Source organism: Tachyglossus aculeatus, chromosome 4 (assembly GCF_015852505.1).
Source record: "Tachyglossus aculeatus isolate mTacAcu1 chromosome 4, mTacAcu1.pri, whole genome shotgun sequence".
Lineage (NCBI taxonomy): Eukaryota > Metazoa > Chordata > Mammalia > Monotremata > Tachyglossidae > Tachyglossus > Tachyglossus aculeatus.
Window position 1 is genome coordinate 95,978,978 of NC_052069.1, and position 20,414 is coordinate 95,999,391.

Sequence of the window (20,414 nt, forward strand, 5' to 3'; positions counted from 1 at the left end):
ATATCACAAACAACCACCACCAATCCCTGCTTAGGTACATTCCACTCACCCATCCGTCTTCTCGCCCTCCCAAAGGCACCTCTTGGCAGAGAGAACTGGTGCAAGTTCCACAGTTGGCACACCTTGGTATGGTTGTGCCTTCACCATGGGTCATTCATATTGTGGCAAGAATTCATGAAGCACAAAGGAGCAATAGCCACCTTAATATGCCCTAACAGTTATTTGGAAGTTCCACTTAGATTTACAACTGGGACTCTGAATGGCTAACTCTGACTTAATTCATGTCTGAATTTGGCAATTTTTCTGTGGGATGGTATGTTTTATTAAATTATACCACATGATGAGTTCTGGAATACACACAGAAACCCCAAAATTCAAATAAATGAGACACCCAAACATAATCCCTGCCAAATTCAGCCATTTACCTCTGTTCGATGAACCATAAGCCAGTTTCCCTCCGATGTCTGCTTGTGAAATTCCAGATATGGGTCAGATTTTCCAAATAAATCCTGCATTCAAAAAAATAATCTCTTCCATTAAATGTACACATCAAAATTCCTTAAAGCTCTGGTTGACGTTAAGGAACTAGTGCTGGTGCTAATCCACCTCAAAATAAACCACCCATCAGTTCTGGTTGATTTGGCACCTTTGTTATCAGAGTCTTCAAGGAATGGGGGTTGGGGGAGGGTGGGGGCAGTGCGGAATGGGAAGGGGGGTTGGGCAGAAACAGATCATCCACATTGAACACATAGGGAAGCAACACAGCCTAGTGGATAGAGCACGGAATAGAGTACAAGCCTGGAAGTCAAAAGACCTGGGTTCTAATCCGGCTCTGCCACTTGTTTGGGCAGGCCACTTAATTTCTCTGGGCTTCAGTTACCTCATCTGTAAAATGAGGATTAAGACTGTGAGCCCCATGTGGGACAGGAACTGTGTCCAACCTAATTAGCTTCTATCTACCCCAGTGCTTAGAACAGTGCTTGACACATAGTAAGCGCTTAACAAATACGATCATTATTGTTATTATCATCATCCTCTGTCTTTGGGAGGGGAGGGCAGGTGAGCCCCTGCCATAAAGTATGGGCTCTGTTAAACCTCCAAGCTCTGGAGTAGCCATCCCATCTACCTTAATGAGAGCTTCAAAATGATCTACCAATACATAGGCTCACCTCCTCAATATTCCTGAATGGCAGCTACCTGGACATCAGGTTGCCTCACTCACCAATGAAAAGCCATTTACATCTCCAGTAGAAGAACCAACAAGTTACTCAGGGAGCCAGAAGTAAATTTTTGGGCTAAAGGAGACCCTTGTCCACCTTTAGAACCTTGCTTGAACAATGTACTGAAAAGTTAGCTTCACCAAGCTTAAGTCCTATTGCCTTGTTTTCCTTCCTACCCTCCTGCTTTTCTCCCCAAATCCTATCCACATGATCAATCCCCTTGTTCTGCAACTTGTCAAGGGCACAGTGTGTGGCATCGGTCCCATGGAACAATTTGAGAAAGCTGAATCTAAAAGCTTTTTAGCAGCTAAAGGGAAATGTGTGCAATGACAGCTCATTACATGGTCACCAACTGGAATCTGGGCTCATGTTTTTCTGGTCCTGCACTTATATCACACTTTATTAGATGGAGGTAATGTTATTTTCCCCCTGAGTACAAACGGAACTTTGTAATAACAGTTCAATGACCTTTCCCCAAAGGCGAGTGCTGCTTGGGGTTAGTAACAGGTGGAATTCAGAACCTTTAAACTCTGTTCTTGAATCTGCCTCTGAGTTGATCCTAGGTAATGGTGACTGGTTGTGAAAAGGAGATAAAACCAATGATAAGGAGAATGGAATGAATCAAACTGCTGTAACTTCACTGAAATTCAACTATATAGAATATAGAATTTTAGAACTAGAATTTTAATTTTGTGGTTTATATTATAATTTCGTGGTTTAAGTTAACACTGATCCTTCCATTCAACTCTTCTTTTGAAATAGGTAAATGAATATATTCTCCTTAATGGGGAAAATGAAGAAAAGAGGTTATGTGATCTGATAAAAAGCCAGGAATTGGCATCGCATTAAAATTTCAAAATTCTGACTTCGATACTCTAATCATTTGACATTATTCTACTGATACGGTCTTCCTGTCCTTGCTATAAAAGCTATCTTAGCAAGCACTATCTCTTTACACAACTTGCCCTCTGAAAAGCCAACCAGATGTCTGACTGGACAAATGCTACATTAGGCCTTGAATGATCCCATGGAAACCACCTACCTTATTGTCCAGTTTTCGGGCTTCAATTTCCAGCAAAACCACTCTGTTATCTTTCACTTCTTCTGCCAAAATCTGATCAGAGACAAGTTTGAGAACATTCATTTACTTTGGATTCTGATCAATGTCAAGGGTTAACCATTTTTAGAATATAAAAGCATTCCAGACTAGCCTAAGAGAATTTCAAAATATTGATGGAGTTAACAACCCTACAACGACTAGGTGCCCATATTAATGGGGAAATGACCAGATTTGAAAAGGTTTTGATAACGGGAAGCAATGATTATGAAATTTTAATGACTGTTCTCAACACCAGTCTGGACGATGAACTGGTGTCTTTCACCAGGACACAACTGGAAGAAAATTTCAAATTATGCTTGTCAGCTTTAAATCCCCAGATCTAACAAAGGAGAGAAGTCTGGCCTTGTAGCCTAGAGGACGAATATGGCCCAGGCTGATTCTTGCACTAGAATTCCCAATGTGCAAATATCTTTTGCTTACCACTGCTGAATATTAGTCCTTAAACAACTATAACCTGAAATTCTAGACAGCAAGGGTTCTCAAAGCAATAAAACTACAAAACTACTTTTTTAGTTGCTGCTTGATGGGATGCACCCCATTCCTGATAGGCTCAGTAATCTTGTTGTTAAAGAAATCAGACACCAAGTGCTAAGAACTGCCAAGAGTTTGAGACTCAGCTCTTGGAAAACAGTACAATTTGGGATTTGGCAAATTCCCCAGTTGAAGAAACTTCTTCAGTAAATGCAACAGAGCAAGTCACTCCATTACTGACTATATATATTTAGAGAAGGAAAGGTGGAGAAAGGAAAAGGAGTATCTCTTTTTCCACAGAAAAAGTTGTGAAAGGGGAAACTAAGAGCTTAAACCAACTCTGTTTCATTCATTGGTCTCACCTCAGGAGGAGAACAGTCCAGGAGAGATTAGATGGGTCCCAGAATGACTGCCTATGCAGAATTCTAAGTATGTTAAGATTTAGAGTTGGAGGTGGAAGTGGGGGGAAGGTTAGCCTTCAGTACTAGTTAGGTATTGGCAGGGCTTGTTTGACAATGTTTTTAGCCTGTTATTGTCTGGCAAAACTGGTGACAAAGAGGGGACTTTATTCTTGCAGTAACTATATTTCCCAGAATCAGCTCCTTGTAGGCAGGAAATGTGTATGCTTGCTATATTCAATTGAATTTATTGAGTGCTTACCATGTGCAGAGCACTGTACTAAGTGCATGAAAAAGTACAACAATAAACAGACACATTTCCTGCCCATAACAAGCGTAAAGTCTAGAGTGGGGGAAACAGATATTAATACATATTGAAAATCTGTACAAAAGTGCTGTGGGGCGGGGACAGGGAAAGAATAATGGGAGGAAATCAGGGGTATGCAGAAGGGAATGGGAGAAGAGGAAAGGTGGAGCTTAGTCAGGAAAGATCTCTTGGAAGAGATGTGCCTCAGAGAAGCAGTGTGGCTCAGTGGAAAGAGCATGGGCTTGGGAGTCAGAGGTCATGGGCTCGAATCCCGGTTCTGCCAATTGTCAGCTGTGTGACTTTGGGCAAGTCACAACTTCTCTGGACCTCAGTTACCTCATCTGTAAAATGGGGATTAAGACTGTGAGCCCCAGGTGGGACAACCTGATCACCTTATATCCTCCCCAGAACTTAGAACAGTGCTTTGCACATAGTAAGCGCTTAACAAATGCCATCATTATTATTATGTGCCTTCAATAAAGCTTTGAAATGGGGGAGAGTAATTGTCTGTCAGATTTGAAGAGGGAGGGTGTTCCAGGCCAGAGGCAGGACATTGGCAAGGGATCAGTGGTGAGATAGATGATATCGAGGCACAGTGAGAGGGTTAGAAGACTGTAGAAAGTGAGTAGTGAGGTGAGGCAGGAGGGGACAAGGTGGTGGAGTGCTTTAAAGTCAATGGTGAGTTTTTGTTTGATGCAGCGGTGGTTGGGCAACTGCTGGAGTGGGGTGACATGTCCTGAATGCTTTTGAAGAAAAATGATCTGGGCAGCAGGGTGAACTGTGGCCTGGAGTGGGGACAGACAGAAGGCAGGAAAGTCAGCAAGAAGGCTGATGCAGTAATCCTGACGAGACAGGATGAGTGATTGTTTTAACCTGGTAGCAGTTTGGATGGAAAGGAAAGGGCAGATTTTAGCATTGTGTGAAGGGGGGACCAACAGGATTTAGTGATGGACTGAATATGTGGGTTGAATGACAGAGAGGAGTCAAGGATAACAGCAAGGTTACAGGCTTGTGAGACAGGAAGGACGGTGGTACCATCTTCAGTGATGGAAAAGTCACGGGGAGGACAGGGCTTGGGTGGCAAGATAAGGAGTTCTGTTTTGGGCATGTAAAGTTTGAGGTGACAAAAGGACATCCAAGTAAAGATGTCTAGAAGGCAGGAGGAAATGTGAGACTTCAGAGGGGGAGAGCAATCAGGGCTTGAGGTGTAGATCTGGGTACCATCCGCAAAGAGATGGTAGTTGAAGCCATGAGAGTGAATGAGTTCTTCAAGGGAGTGGGTGTAGATTGAGACTAGAAGGGAACCCTGAACTGAACCTTGAGGGACCCCACAGTTAGGGGATAGGAGGCAGAAGAGGCACCCGCAAAGGAGGCTGAGAATGAACAGAGATTAGAGGAGAACCACGAGAGGACAGTGTCAGTGAACCCAAGGTTGGATGTTTCGAGAAGAAGCAGGTGGTCGAGTGTCGAAGGCAGCCAAGAGGACAAGGAGGATTAGGATGGAGTAGTGGCCAGTGGATTTGGCAAGAAGGAGATCACTGGTGGCCTTTGAGAGGGCAGTTTCTGTTGAGCGAAGGAGACGGAAGACAGATTGGAGGGGATTAAGGAGAGAACTGGAGGAGAGGAATTTGAGATAGCAGGTATAGGCAACTCTCTCTAGGAGTTCCGAAAGGAATGGTAGGAGGGAGATATGGGGTCAAGGGAGGGTTATTTTTTAGGACAGAGGAGACATGGACATGTTTGAAAGCTATGGGGAAGATAGGGAACAGTTAAAAATGGTGGTTAGGAAGGGGGCAAGTGTTTTGATATGGGGTGAAAGGATTCATTCATTCAATCGTATTTATTGAGCGCTTACTGTGTGCAAAGCACTGTACTAAGCGCTTGGGGGAGTACACTATAACAACAGACACATTCCCTGCCCACAATGAGCTTACTGTCTAGAGAGGGAGACAAACATTAATATGTATAAAAAATAAATTACAGCTCTATACATATGTGCTATGGTGATTGGAGGGAGGATTAATGAAGGGAGCAAATCAGGGCAACACAGAAGGAAGTGGGAGAAGAGGAGAGGAGAGCTTAGTCAGGGAAGGCTTCTTGGAGGAGAAGTGGTAGAGAGCAATTATTTGTCTGATATGAGGAGGGAAGGCATTCCAGGACAGAGGTAGGAGGTGGCCAAGAGGTCGGCGGCAAGATAGAGAGATTAAGGTACCATGAGAAGGTTAGCATTAGAGAAATGAAGTGTGCAGGCTGGGTTGTAATAGGAGAGTAGCAAGGTGAGGTAGGAGGGGATAAGGTGATTAAGTCCTTTAAAGCCAATAGTGAGGAGTTTTTGTTTGATGCAGGGGTGGGTGGGCAACCACTGGAGTTTCTTGAGGAGTGGGGAAACAGGTCTGAACGTTTTTGAAGGAAAATGATCTAGGCAGCAGAAAGGAGTATGGACTGGAGTGGGGAGAGACAGGAGGCAGGGAGGTCAGCAAGAAGGATGATACAATAATCAAAGCAGGATAGGATAAGTGCTTGCATTAAAGTGGTAGCTGTTTAGATGGAGAGAAAGGGGAGGATTTTGGTGACATTGTGAAGGTAGAATGGACAGGATTTAATGATGGCTTGAATATGTGGGTGGAACGAGAGAGAGTAGTCAAGGATAATACCTAGGTTACAGGCCTGTAAGACAAATAGGATGGTGGTGCTGTCTACATCATCATCATCAATCATATTTATTGAGCGCTTACTATGTGCAGAGCACTGTACTAAGCGCTTGGGAAGTACAAATTGGCAACATATAGAGACAGTCCCTACCCAACAGTGGGCTCACAGTCTAAAAGGGGGAGACAGAGAACAAAACCAAACATACTAACAAAATAAAATAAATAGAATAGATATGTACAAATAAAATAGAGTAAAAAATATGTACAAACATATATACATATATACAGCTGCTGTGGGGAAGGGAAGGAGGTAAGATGGGGGGGATGGAGAGGGGGATGAGGGGGAGAGGAAGGAAGGGGCTCAGTCTACAGTGATGGAAAAGTCAGGGGGAGGACAGGGTTTGAGTAGAAAGATAAGGAGTTCTGTTTTGAACATGTTAAGTTTGAGGTGATGGCAGGACATCCAAGTACAGATGTCTTGAAGGCAGGAGAAAATGTAAGACCGCAGAGAGGACGACAGATCAGGTCTGGAGATGTAGATTTGGATGTCATCAGCATTGAGATGACAGTTGAAACCATGTGAGTGAATGAGTTTTCCAAGGATTGAGGCTGGATGCGCAGGTGGAAGGGGTGGATTTTGAGAGAAGGCAGGAGATCTCCTCTTGAGGAGAGGGGAGGGACTGGGAAGGGGCAGCAGAGATTTTAAGAGCTCATGCCTCATAGTTTCAATTTTCTCAATAAAGTAGGTGGCCAGGTCATTAGGTGTAAGGGGTGGGAGAGGTGAGGGGATGGGGGTTTAGGGAGGAAGTAGGTATAGACAGAGACTAGAAGGGGGCTCAGGACTGAGCCTTGAGGACTCCCATAGTTATAAAGTGGGATGCAGAGGAGGAGCCTGTGAAAGACTGAGATGGAAAAGTCAGAGTTGTAAGAGGTGAACCAGGATAGGAATAATAAAAATAATAGTGGTATTTGTTAAGTGTTTACTATGGGCTAAGCACTGTTCTAAGCTCTGCAGGGATACAAGGTGATCAGGTTGTCCTATGTGGGGCTCACAGTCTTAATCCCCATTTTAAAGATGAGGTGAGGCACAGAGAAGTTATGTGACTTGCCCAAAATTTCACAGCTGACAAGTGGTAGAGCCCGAATTAGAACCCATGACCTCTGACTCCAAAGCCCACGCTCCTTCCAAAGAGCCAAGCCGCTTCTCAAGGAAGAGAGGACAATGTCAGTACAGCCAAGATTGGATAACATTTCCCAGAGAAGAGAGTGGTCCCTGGTGTCAAAGGCAGATCAGAGGTCAAGGAGAAGTTGGATTGGGTAGAGGCCATTAGACTGAGCGAAAAAGGAGGTCACTGATGACCTTAAAGAGGGCCATTTCTGTGGAGTGGAGGGGGGCAGAAGCCAGATGGGATAGGCGTGGAGGGGGGTGGAGCTGTCAAGGTAAAGGAGACAAATTGGAGGCAACAGGGGTAGACAACTCATTCATTCATTCAATCGTATTTATTGCGGGCTTACTGTGTGCAGAGCACTGTACTAAGTGCTTGGGAAAGTACAATACAACAATAAACAGTGATATTTCCTGCTCAGAATGATCTCACAAGGAGTTCGAAGAAGAATGGTAGGAGGGAGATGAGGTGGTAACTGAAGGGAGCCATGGGGTCAAGGAAACATTTTTTTTTAGGATGGGCAATATACGAGCATGTTTGAAAGCAGTGGGGAAGAAGCCATTGAAAAGTGAACAGTTGAAGAGGGAGATCAGGAAGGGGAAAAGGGAGGTGACAAGTGTTTTAATAATGTGTGAAGGACTGGGGCTGGAGGCACAAGGGAAAGAGGAAGATCTCTTCCTGAGATACTCCTGGTAAAGAAGGGAGAGTCAAAGAAGGGGCAAGAAGAGGGAGAGACTGGAGAGGAGCAGGGGAGATTTTAAGGAGATCATACCTGATGGTTTCAATTTTTAATTAATTCAATTGAATGATGGCATTTATTAAGTGCTTACTATGTGCAAAGCACTGTTCTAAGCACTGGGGTAGTTACAAGATGATCAGGTTGTCCCACAGGGGGCTCACAGTCTTAATCCCCATTTTACAGATGAGGTAACTGAGGCACAGAGAAGTTAAGTGGCTTGCCCAAAGTCACACAGCTGACAATTGGTGGAGCTGGGATTTGAACCCATGACCTCTGACTCCAAAGCCCATGCTCTTTCCACTGAGCCGTGCTGCTTCTCCTATAGTAATAATAATGATGGTATTTGTTAAGCGCTTACTATGTGGCAAGCACTGTTCTAAACCCTGGGGTAGATACAAGGTAATCAGGTTGTCCCACTTGAGGCTCACAGTCTTAATCCCCATTTTGCAGATGAGGTAATGCACAGAGAAGTGAAGTGACTTGTCCAAGGTCACACAGCAGACAAGTGGAGGAGGTGGAATTAGAACCCACATCCTCTGACTCCCAAGCCCAGGCTCTTTCCACTGAGCCACGCTTTATCAATAAAGTATGTGGCAGACTGAAAAACCCGGGTCTCATTTCTTACCGTGATGCTCCCTTTTCCTGCGGGCCTGCCATTTTTGAGGACCAGTGGTCGGGTTAGCTTCTTACTGGAGACAATCTACCAAAATGAAAATATTAAGATGAAGAAATGTTTCATTCTGAGAAGAAAATTATTACACAAGTTACTTGCTGATATACTTACCGCACACAAGAAACGTTCATCAGATACAGTTTTCAGAAGAGATTATTTAAGCAGATACATGCTAACACACCACAAATTCAAATACGGAAAATGAGGGCCAGATCTTAGCTCACATACAAATCATAAAATAAGCTCTAACTGCTTCAAGCAAAATAGGGACGCCTAAAACAATTCTGTAATTCAATTTTTCCAACTTGAAATTTTAAACAACGTGATTCAAACCATAGAAAAGGGAACAGTATTAGGAGGATATCACTGCATATACTCCTACAATGACAACGGTCAAACGCTGAGTGCTTTCAGCTCAGCTGTCACTCAAGAAATTTCATTAGTTGACTTATTATCCCAGAATTCTGAAAAAAATCGTCTGTTACAAAGTAGACATCTCAATCCACTTTCCTTGAAAAAATTGAAGGCTGATTTATCTTTGAGCCTCAAAACTTAATCTCACAAATTTTTAAAGAAAATGTCTAAATTTAGCAGAGTGGAAATTAAACAGTTGAGAGACCAGAAATATCTGGGTTCACTAATTTACCCTGTCTCTAAGGTCAAAGCTCCCAAAAGATATCCTTGAGTATACAGTTCACAAAATTGAATGCCAGTAAAATTCCTAAAACTTCTTTAAATTACATTTCTGCAATGTGCTACTGCTAATATAGATTTTGAAACCACTAAGATCTATAGATAAAGAAGCAGAGCCAAATGAAAGGTCCTTAGTGAAAGCCTTGGGCTGTTGTACACTGGCAACATGAGGTGGTTGGTTCTAATTTGTTGCCTCCATTGGAAAGACCCAGTGCTATCTTAATCAAGACCAACCTTGGTTACTGAAAAAACATCTTTTTAATGGCAAAAATTGGGCAGACATTTGTTGCTCCTCTTTGTCCTCAAAGAGAAGAATTTTCCATTGTACTTCCAAGCAGACATAACATGCCTCCTTTAGAACCCTGCCTGGCCAGGCCATAAAAAGGCAGGAACCAGCTAAAGCTGGCTATAAGGCCCTATTTTTGGTCTTGCTATTGTGTTGTTCCAAGCACTTTTTCTATCCCACTTTGACTCCTGAATCTCCCTTCTTCCTGATCACCCTGCCTCCCGTCTCTCCCCACTCTAGTCAGCCCTTCATTGTGCTGCTTGGATCATTAAAAAAAAAAAAGTTCAGTCCACATCTCCTCACTCCTTAAGAACCTCCAGTGGGTGCCCATCCACCTCTGCATCAAACTCCTTACAATCACTTTAGAGCACTCAATCACTCCTACTAAAATTCAGCAAGCTAACTTCAACCTTCTCACTGTGCCTCATTTTCATCTATCTCACCACTAACCCCTTGCCCACATCCTGTCTCTGGGCTGGAATTCTCTTCCCCTTCACACCTGACAGACCACCTTCAAAGCTTTATGAAAATCACATCTCCTCCAAGAGGCCTTTCCTAAGTCCCCATTTCCCCTACTCCCTCTCCTTTTGCAATATTTACACACTTGGATCTATATCCCACCCTCATCCCTGCAGCACTTAAGTACACATCTATATTTTATTTTAATGTTGGTCTCCCCTCTAGACTGTTAAGATCCTTGTGGGCAGGGAATATGTTTCTTGTGGACATGTCTATTAACTTTGTTACACTGTATTCTCCCAAGCACTTAGTACAGTGCTCTGCATACAGTAAGCACTCAACAAATATGATTGAATGCATGAATGAATAAATATGATTGACCGAGGTAGGAAATCCCAGCTAGTGTGATGGCTATAGTACACATTCAGAGAAACTACTGGATGTACCTTTAATAATAATAATAATAATAATGGTATTTGTTAAGCAGTTATTATGTGCCAAGCACTGTTCTAAGCACTAGGGTAGATATAAGATAATAGCATGGGATATAGTCCTTGTCCCACATAGGGATCACCATCTTAATCTTCAATTTTCGAGAAGAGGGAACTTAAGCACAGAGAAGGTAAGTGACTTGCTCAAGGTCACAGAGCAGACAAGTGGCAGAGCGCGGATTAGAACCCATGATCTTCTGATTCCCAGGCCCGTACTCTACCCACTAAGTCATGCTGCTTCTACAAGGCTCAGTATCTCTTAAGGACAGTAGCTTCTGCACACTTCAGTTTGCTTGGGAGGCCCCACACTTCTAAAAATAATAATAATAATAGGAATTTGTCATATGCCAAACACTGATAATTGGATCAGATACAGTGCCTGCTCCAAACAGGGTTTACAATTTATGAAGTAGGGTGAGCGATTGTTTTAGCTCCATTTTAGAGATAAGAGAAGTGAGGCTAGAGAGGTAATGACATGCCCCAAGGTCACACGGTAGACTACCTGCAGACCGAGGAATAGAATCCAGTTCTCCTGACTCCCGGATGCACACTCTTGCCATTAGGCCATGCTACCTCCCAGTCCTCAGGCTCCTTGCCCAGACATAAGTTTTGAGGGTGGTCTGCCAGAACCCTGAAATTTCTTTCTGTAATTGCCCAAGGAAGGGCCTTTTAAGTCATTGCTCCACAATTTAAATGAATTCCAGTCCTCAAGTGATGGCCTAAGGTCTTTCCTGGCACAATGTCTTTTATAAGATTCTTTTCTTAGAAGCTGGAGCAAGGCAGGAATTTTTCTTTTTTTATGGTATTTGTTAAGCGCTTACTTTGGTCCAGGCACTGTGTTAAACATTGGGCAGATACAAGATAATCAGGTTGGAGACAGTCCATTCCACATGGGGCTCACAGACAATCCCCTTTTTACAGATGAGGGAACTGAGGCACAGAGAAGTTAAGTGACTTGCCCAAGGTCATATAGCAGACAAGTGTCAGAGCCGGGATTAGAACCCACGTCCTCTGACTCCCAAGCCTGTGCTCTTGCCACTAGGCCACGTTGCTTCTCTATATTTTTTAAAACATACCTGGAATGATGGAGAAATAGTGTGCAGTTTCTAATTATACTTACTTGTCCCAGTGTGCACTCAAATTCACCCAAGAAATCATCGTCATTTAAATCAATGGTTTTATTATCAATGTCATAAATCCCAAATTTCAGCTTCTGAACCACCTCGAAATAGTAGTCAATTAAAAATGTCTTAGAAAACTGGGGGTTCAAACAATTCTTAATCCTTTCTGTGCGGTTGACCTGTAAAGACAGAAAAGACTATGTAGATGGATAGGTAGTCGATTGATTAAAAAGCCCTTCCTCGCTGACCCCCCCTGCCTCCTGTCTCTCCCTTCTACAGTCCTTGCTTCACTCTGCTGCCTGGATCATTTTTCTAAGGAAAAAAAAATGAGTCTACATCTCCCCAATCGTTAAGAACCTCCAGTGGTTGCCAAAAAGTCCTTACAATCAGCTTTCAAGCATTCAATCATCTTTCCCCTTCCTCTCTTACCGCACTGATTTCTTACTACAACCCAGCCACTCAATTAGCCCCTCTAATGCCAAACTACTCACTATACCTTATTCTCATCTACCTCACCACCAACCCTTTGTTCATGGCCTCCCTCTGGCCTGGAAATCCTCCCCATTTCATATATCTGACAGACCACCACTCTCCCACCTTCAAAGAATTATTAAAATCACACCTCCTCCCAGAGGTCTTCCCAGACTAAGCCCTCATTTCCCCCTACTCCATCTCCCTTTTATATCACCTATGCACTTGGATTTGTACCCTTTAAGCACTTGATATTCATCTTACCCTCAGCCCCACAGCACTTAGGTGCCTACCCAAAATGTATTTTAATATCTGTCTTCTCCTCTAGACTGTAAACTTTTTGTGGGCAGGGAATATGTCCACCAACTCTGTGAATTGTACTCTCTTTCCCAATCACTTAATACAGTGCTCTGCACACAGTAATAAATACCAATGATGGACTGAATGTGAATATTGAACCTACGGCTGTAACTTTTGCAGCTAACAAATTTATGTTTAAGAAAACAATCTCCACATTCTAATTGGGGTTTTTGAATGGGTCTCTGAATAATATAAACAACACAGCATAAAACACTGAGAACCAAATATTTGATATTGCATCATTTCTTAATCTTTGGCAATAACTCAGGCACTTCCCATGCAGTTGCACTTCCCTTTGCGCAAAAAGTGTTTTTAAACTGTTACCTCATACCACTGCTGTCCACTTGTGTTGAAGAGCAGGACACACAGAGGGTCAGATTTGGAACCTACATCTTTATCCAGGAGGTTGTTACAGGAGATGTTCAGCTCCACTTTTGTCACACATTGTGCCGCCATTTGCTGTGCAGCAGGTGGAAAGAAAACATCCAAAACAATGAAATGGCATGTTTAGATAATCTTCTCCAAGAAACAAGTGAACTCTTATAGCTCATTAGCTTTCTACCAGATTATCGGAATAGGATCAGAATAGCCTGTGAAAGGCAATTACAGCAGTCTTACTTTCGGTATCCAGGAAGGAAATGCCAGCTTAACCTGTATTTCTTTGATGGGGAAAAAAAGCAGGCTTTTGTCTAAGTGAAAAATACCACTAAAGTTAGTAGTAGAAACAACACTTCTCCAATACCATTCTACATCAGCGTACATTTTTCAGTGTTTATCTGCTGTCCTGTATGCATTCAGAAAATATGGGGGTCAGTGCAGCCAAACAATAATAATTAATAATAATTGTGGTATTTAAGTGCTTACTATGTGCCAGGCACTGTACTAAGCACTGGGGTGATGCATGCAAATAGGGTTGGACACAATTCCTGTCCCACATGGGGAACACAGTCTCAATCCCCATTTTACAGATGAGGGAACTGGGGCCCAGAAAAGTGAAATGACCTGCCCAAGATCACACAGCAGACAAGTGAAAGAATCGACCCCCAGGCCCGTGCTGTATTCTTTCTACTGTGCTTGGATACTGCTTTCCTTGGTGGGTCAGAGCAACCCAACTAGACACCGTTTCCCTTGTGTCCAGGAGCAGATTTCAGGCTATTTTTGGACATAAATGTTTGACCTGTGACCCTAATTGACCTCTTTGTGGACTGATGACTTGCTTTATTTTTAGTTTTGGGGTTTTTTAACCCGAAACTTAAAGGTTCTTTTGTCTGTCCTCATATATGCACTGCGCATGAAACCTGCACAGCCCAACTTTAACCCACCTTCCCCTGCACTCAGAAGCTGGTATTAGGCTAGAGAAGCAGCATGGCTCAGTGGAAAGATCCCAGGCTAGGGAGTCAGAGATCACAGGTTCTAATCCCGGCTCTGCCACTTGTCAGCTGTGTGACCTTGGGCAAGTCACTTAGCTTCTCTGTGCCTTAGTTACCTCATCTGTAAAATGGGGATTAAGACGGTGAGCCCCATGTGGGACAACCTGATTACCTTGTATCTACCTCAGTGCTTAGAACAGTGCTTGGCACATAGTAAGCATTTAATACCATTATTATTATTACTTTCAGACATTCACCTGGAAACTGCTGGCTTTTTTCATGGTCAGTTCCATGCTGTATGTTCCAGACTTGGAACAGGAAAGAATCTTTTGGCCTTTGATCCCAATGGACAAATGCAAAACATGGTTTACCCATCTGTTTTGAATTTTTTTTTAATGAGTAAGAAACTTTGTCATTGTCTTTATTTTCAAGATTTTGCAAGGGTTCCATATGTTAATAGCTAAAACCAACCAACTTTTACCAGACAAAACCTAGTAAAGCACCTAGTATAAGTTTGAAATTCCCTAGAAAGCAGGACCCAATTTTAATCCTTAATGAAATCATTTTGTAGATGGACACAATGTGAACAACTTTAATTCCATTTGTACCTTAAATTCGGTAGGCCACTCCAAACGGTAGCAGTTAAATTTAGCCAGCTACAACTTGGACATGGGAGGGTTACTTACACAGACTGAATCAAGCTACCTTAATCAGCCTGGGGGCCACAAAAACTCTCATTTTCTACACTCGCTTGGTTTCATATTTGCTAAAGGTGGTGAGCCTTTCATACACTTTCAGCCTCATCTTACTCCACTTCAACCCTAAAGCACCACCACATTCGGTCCTTGGATTTGACATTCCTGATGGTGAATTTTAGAGACAGCTATGTGGGTGAGGCTGAACAGGCAATAACCAGCAACAGTCCTTTCTACATTGCAAAAATGTAGACCTTCCTTTGCTGCGTTAATGCGATTACTCTTAGGAGGGGATGGCACTGTTATGAGGAAATGCCAAATCCTTCATTGATATCCTACAATGAGTTCTCTCATATGGTTCATTCATTCACTTATTCAACTGTATTTATTGAGCACTTACTGTGTGTAGAGCACTGTACTAAGCGCTTGGGAACTACAAATCGGCAACATATAGAGACAGTCCCTACCCAACAACAGGCCTACAGTCTAGAAAGGGGAGACAGACAACAAAACAAAACAAGCAGACAGTGTCAATACCATCAGAATAAATAGAATTGTAGCTATAAACACATCTTTAATAAAATAGAGTAATATGTACAAATATACACAAGTGTTGTGGGGAGGAGAAAGGAACAAGGCAGAAGGAGGGAGTGGGGGCGATGGGGAGGGGAGGAGGAAGAGAGGAAAAGGGGGGGCTCAGTCTGGGAAGGCCTCCTGGAGGAGGTGAGCCCTCAGTAGGGATTTGAAGGGAGGAAGAGAGCTAGTTTGGCGGATGTGCGGAGGGAGGGCATTCCAGGCCACAGGTAGGATGTGGGCCAGGGGTCGACGGCGGGACAGGCAAGAATGAGGCACAGCGAGGAGGTTAGAGGTAGAGGAGCGGAGGGTGTGGGCTGGGCTGTAGAAGGAGAGGAGGGAGTTGAGGTAGGAGGGGAAGAGGTGATGGGAGAGCTTTGAAGCTGAGAGTGAGGAGTTTTTGCTTCATGAGAAGGTTGATAGGCAACTACTGTAGATTTTTGAGGAGGGAAGTGACATGCCCAGAGCGTTTCAATAGAAAGATAATCCAGGCAACAGAATGAAGAATAGACTGAAGCAGGGAAAGACAGGAGGATGGGAGATCAGAAAGGAGGACAATGCAGTAATCCAATTGGGATAGGATGAGAAACTGAACCAATAAGGTAGCAGTATGGATGGAGAGGAAAGGGCAGATCTTGGCGATGTTGTGCTGGTGAGACCGACAGGTTTTGGTAATGTTTGGATGTGTGGGGTGAATGAGAGAGAGCAGAGTCAAGGATGACACCAAGGTTGCAGGCCTGTTACACAGGAAGGATGATAGAGCTGTCCACAGTAACAGGAAAGTCAGGGAGAGGACAGGGTTTGTGAGGGAAGATAAGGAGCTCAGTCTTGGACATGTTGAGATTTAGGTTGTGGGTGGACATCCAGGTGGAAATGTCCTGAAGGCAGGAGGAGATATGAGCCTGGAGGGAGGGAGAGAGAACAGGGGTGGAGATGTAGATTTGGGTGTTGTCTAGGTAGAGATGATAGTTGAAGCCATGGGAGCGAATGAGTTCACCAAGGGAGTGAGTATAGCTGGAGAACAGAAGGGGACCAAGAACTGATCCTTGAGGAACCACTACAGTAAGGGGATGGGAGGGGGAGGAGGAGCCCACGAAGGAGACTGAGAACATACAGCCAGAGAGATAAGAGGAGAACCAGGAGAAGATGGAGTCTGTGAAGCCAAGGTTGGATACCGTGTTGAGGAGAAGGGGATGGTCCACAGTGTCAAAGGCAGCTGAGAGGTCGAGGAGGATTAGGATAGAGTAGGAGCCATTGGATTTGGCAAGAAGGAGGTCAGTGATGACCTTTGAGAGGGCAGTTTTGGTGGAGTGTAGGGGACGGAAGCCAGATTGGAGGGGTTCTAGGAGAGAGTTGGAGTTGAGGAATTCAAGGCAGCAAATGTAGACAACTCTTTCTAGGAGTTTGGAAAGGAAGGGTAGGAGGGAGATAGAGCAATAACTGGAAGGGGCAGTGGGGTCAAGGAAGTGTTTTTTTAGGATGGGAGAGACATGGGGATGTTTGAAGGCAGAGGGGAAGAAACCATTGTAGAGTGAGCAGTTGAAGATGGAAGTTAAGGAGGGGAGGAGGAAAGGGTGAGAGTTTTTATAAGATGAGAGGGAATGGGGTCCGAAGCACAGGTGGATGGGGTGGCGCTTGAGAGGAGGGAGGAGATCTCATCTGAAGATTTGGCTGAAAAGGATGGGAAAGTAGAGGAGAGGGTTGAGAGCAGGGGCGGGGGATGGAGAAGGGGAAGGGGTGACTATGGGGAGCTCAGATATGATGGTATTAATTTTCCTAATGAAGTAGGTGGCCAGATCAGTGGGGGTGAGGGATGGAGGAGGGGGATGTGCAGGGGGCCCGAGGAGGGAGTTAAATGTCTGGAACAGCTGACAAGAGTGATGAGCATGGGTGTCAATAAGGGAAGAAAAATAGTTTCACCTGGCAGAGGAGAGGGCAGAGTTAAGGCAGCAAAAGATAAATTTGAAGTGTACAAGGTCAGCTTGGTGTTTAGACTTTTGCCAGTAGCGTTCAGCAGCTCAAGCATAAGCGCGAAGGAGGCAGACAGTGATCCAAGGCTGTCGGTTAGTGGTGCAAGAGCAACAAAGGGAAAGGGGTTATATTATATTGTACTGGTTATATTGTATTTTCCCCAAGCACTAAAGTGCCCTGCTCTGCAGACAGTAAATGCTCAATAAAGACAACTAAGTGACTGATTGGTTGGCTGGAAATTCTAACTGGTGATGGCACTCAGCCAAAATTAAAACTAATGTAACGATCAAAAATCATCGGAGTGAAGGCAGATTGGTATGAAACCTACCTAGCTAACCCCAATCAGTGACAATCTCACCAGGCTGTCTCCCCAGCAGAAAACTTGGGCAATAGAAGGAATACCACTGGAAGGAGTCCACCCAAAGGCAATTTCACCCCCATCTCAGGATTTCTTTGGGAGGGGAAGGAATGTACATTGTGCACAAGGATTACCGATGCTGGGCCTCCCTTGAGCCAAGAGTCTCCATGGGGCAGGTAGGTATCTGGACATGTACGTAGTATAGCTGTTTCCATTATCTGCAGAGCCCTGTGCTGCTTAGGGCCTATTTCTCTCCTATCACATGAACCACCACCACCACCACTAAACTGCAAACTCCTCGAGGAGAGAGACCACGTTTTGCTTCCATTGTAAATTCCCAGGAGTCTCGTATATTCATTCAATCGTATTTATTAAGCGCTTACTGTGTGCAGAGCACTGTACTAAGTGCTTGGAAAGTACAATTCGGCAACAGATGGAGACAATCCCTACCCAGCAATGGGAATATACTCTGCTGTAGCCGCCACCATGGGTGTTGTTGAGAAGCGTCTCCCAAAAGCAGGAAGCTGTCAGCAAGTTGGTGGTTGAATTTTAATGTCTGTCTCCCCTGCCACTAGCTTGTAAGATCCATGAGGGCAGGGAGTGGCAACTAACTCTAGTGTCTTCATCTAGTGTAGTCTTCCAAAGTGCTTAGTACCATGCTCTGCACACAGTAATTTCTCAATAAATACCACTGATTAAAGCACCAGATAGAATGCTGAGAACATTTTTTCAGGGAGTGCTGTAAGCATTTTTCAACTGTCCAGAGAACCTGAGACCAGGAGAGTACCGGCATGGCCCACCAATGTCAGCCTTTCCTTAGGATTACTATAAACTCCTCAATCGAGCAGAGTTATTGTAATGTCTTCGGTCCCTGGCTCAGGGCTCAGCAGCAGCAGGGATTCAGTAAACCTGCATAATGATGCTGATTGTCCTGTCTACATGTTTTGTTTTGTTGTCTGTATCCCCCTTCTAGACTGTGAGCCCGTTGTTGGGTAGGGACCGTATGTTGCCATCCTGTACTTCCCAAGTGCTTAGTACAGTGCTCTGCACACTGTAAGCGCTCAATAAACACGACAAAGAATGAATGAATCTTCTACACTGTAAGCATCTTGTGGGGAGGGAACATGTCTACTACTCTGTGGTACTGTACTCTTCCAACCGCTTAATACAGGGCTCTGCACACAGTAAGTACCATTGATTGACTGATGGAGGCAGCAGAATTCCTTTAGGTGAATACAAAAACATGCCCTGATGTACCTAATTATTTTGCAAATTAATGCAATCCCTAGAGGAACTAACATGCTCAAATTTCCCAGAAAGGGTTTGCCTCCAGTTTCATATATAAAAGATCCCATTATACATTAATGAGAGACAGTGTTGCCTAGTGGATAGAGCACGGGCCTGGGAGTCAGAAGGACCTGGATTCTAATTCTGGCTCAGCCACTTGTCAGCTGTGTAACCTTGGCAAGTCACTTCCCTTCTCTGGGCCTCAGTTCCTCATCTGTAAAATGGGATGAAGACCTGTGAGCCCCATGTGGGACATGGCCTGTGTCTGACCTTATTTCCTCTTATCTACCCCAGAGCTTAGCACACAGTAAGCACTTAAATGCCAGTTAAAAAAATACAACTAATTCAATGATTTTGTTGTCATCAATTACACACACACACACACACACACACACACACACACACACACAGAGAAACCACCTTTTGCTGCAGAGTGACTTTACAGGGTCAGGGGTGTGAAGAAGTGAAACACTTTGGAAATATCAGCTCAGGAGAGGTGACTACCAAGAATCAGCACTTGCCTCCCTGTCCTGACTTGCCCTTTTCAGCAGCCTACAATCCAGAGTCCATGGCCACTGCGGTACCTAAGTCTCTCTGACAACTAAGGTTGCAAGAGTTCAGTGTCCCTATCTGTTCTCCCTCCCACAGAACAGGAGCACCACACAGGACGGGGACTGCATCCAATCTGATTGCATTCATTCATTCAATCATATTAATAAGCCCTTACTGTGCAAAGCACTATACTAAGCACTTGGGAGAATACAATATAACAATCAACAGGCATATTCCCTGGCCACAAGTTATTGTATTGATCCCAGTGCTTAGTACAGTGAGGAATAGCATGGCCTGATGGAAAGAGCACAAGCCCGGGAATCAGAGGACCTAGGTTTTAATTCTGGCTCCGCCACATACCTGCTGTGTGACCTTAGGCAAGCCAATTCACTCCTCTGTGCCTCGGTACCCTCATCGGCAAAATGGGAATTCGCTACCTGTTCTCCCTTGTACATAAACTGTAAGCCCCAGGTGGGACCTGATTACCTCGTGTCTACCCCAGCGCTTAATACAGTGCTTGGCACATGGTAAGCACTTAAATACCACAATTATTATTACAGTGCTTGGCACACAGTAAATGCTTAACTCAAACCAATCACTCAATCAACCAACTGCACTTATTGAAAGCTTACTGAGTACAGAGTCCTGTACTAAGTGCTTGGGAGACTAAACTATAACAGAGTTGGTAGACACATTACCTGCCCACACTATTCTTATTACCCACCTGCTTCCTACACACCTTCCATTCAGGTCATTACACATTCTCACAAAAGCACCCAATACACCTTGTGGATGTTGACTGACACAGCACCACAGACAACATGCAGCAGCGAAGGAAGCAGGGTGGCCTAGTGGAAACAGCCCAGGACTGGCCACTATGGGATCTGGGCTCTAAACCTGGTACCACCAGTTGCCTACTGTGTGACTTGTGCCTCAGTTTCCTCAACTACAAAATGAGGACTCAAAATGTGAGCCCCATGTG

General features: G+C 44.1%; 1 protein-coding gene across 1 annotated transcript in view; it reads right to left on the bottom strand.

Moving 5' to 3' along the window:
- Nucleotides 1-20,414, bottom strand: part of CPNE3 (copine 3) — a 63,011-nt gene that overhangs the window by 31,583 nt on the left and 11,014 nt on the right. Inside the window, exons 2-6 of the mRNA XM_038745250.1 lie at nt 12,951-13,085; nt 11,795-11,974; nt 8,698-8,772; nt 2,263-2,334; nt 426-509 (exon numbers count right to left, since the gene is read on the bottom strand). Of these exons, the coding sequence (XP_038601178.1) occupies nt 426-509; nt 2,263-2,334; nt 8,698-8,772; nt 11,795-11,974; nt 12,951-13,082 (543 nt within the window). The 5' untranslated portion in view covers nt 13,083-13,085. The remainder of the gene's footprint in view (nt 1-425; nt 510-2,262; nt 2,335-8,697; nt 8,773-11,794; nt 11,975-12,950; nt 13,086-20,414) is intronic.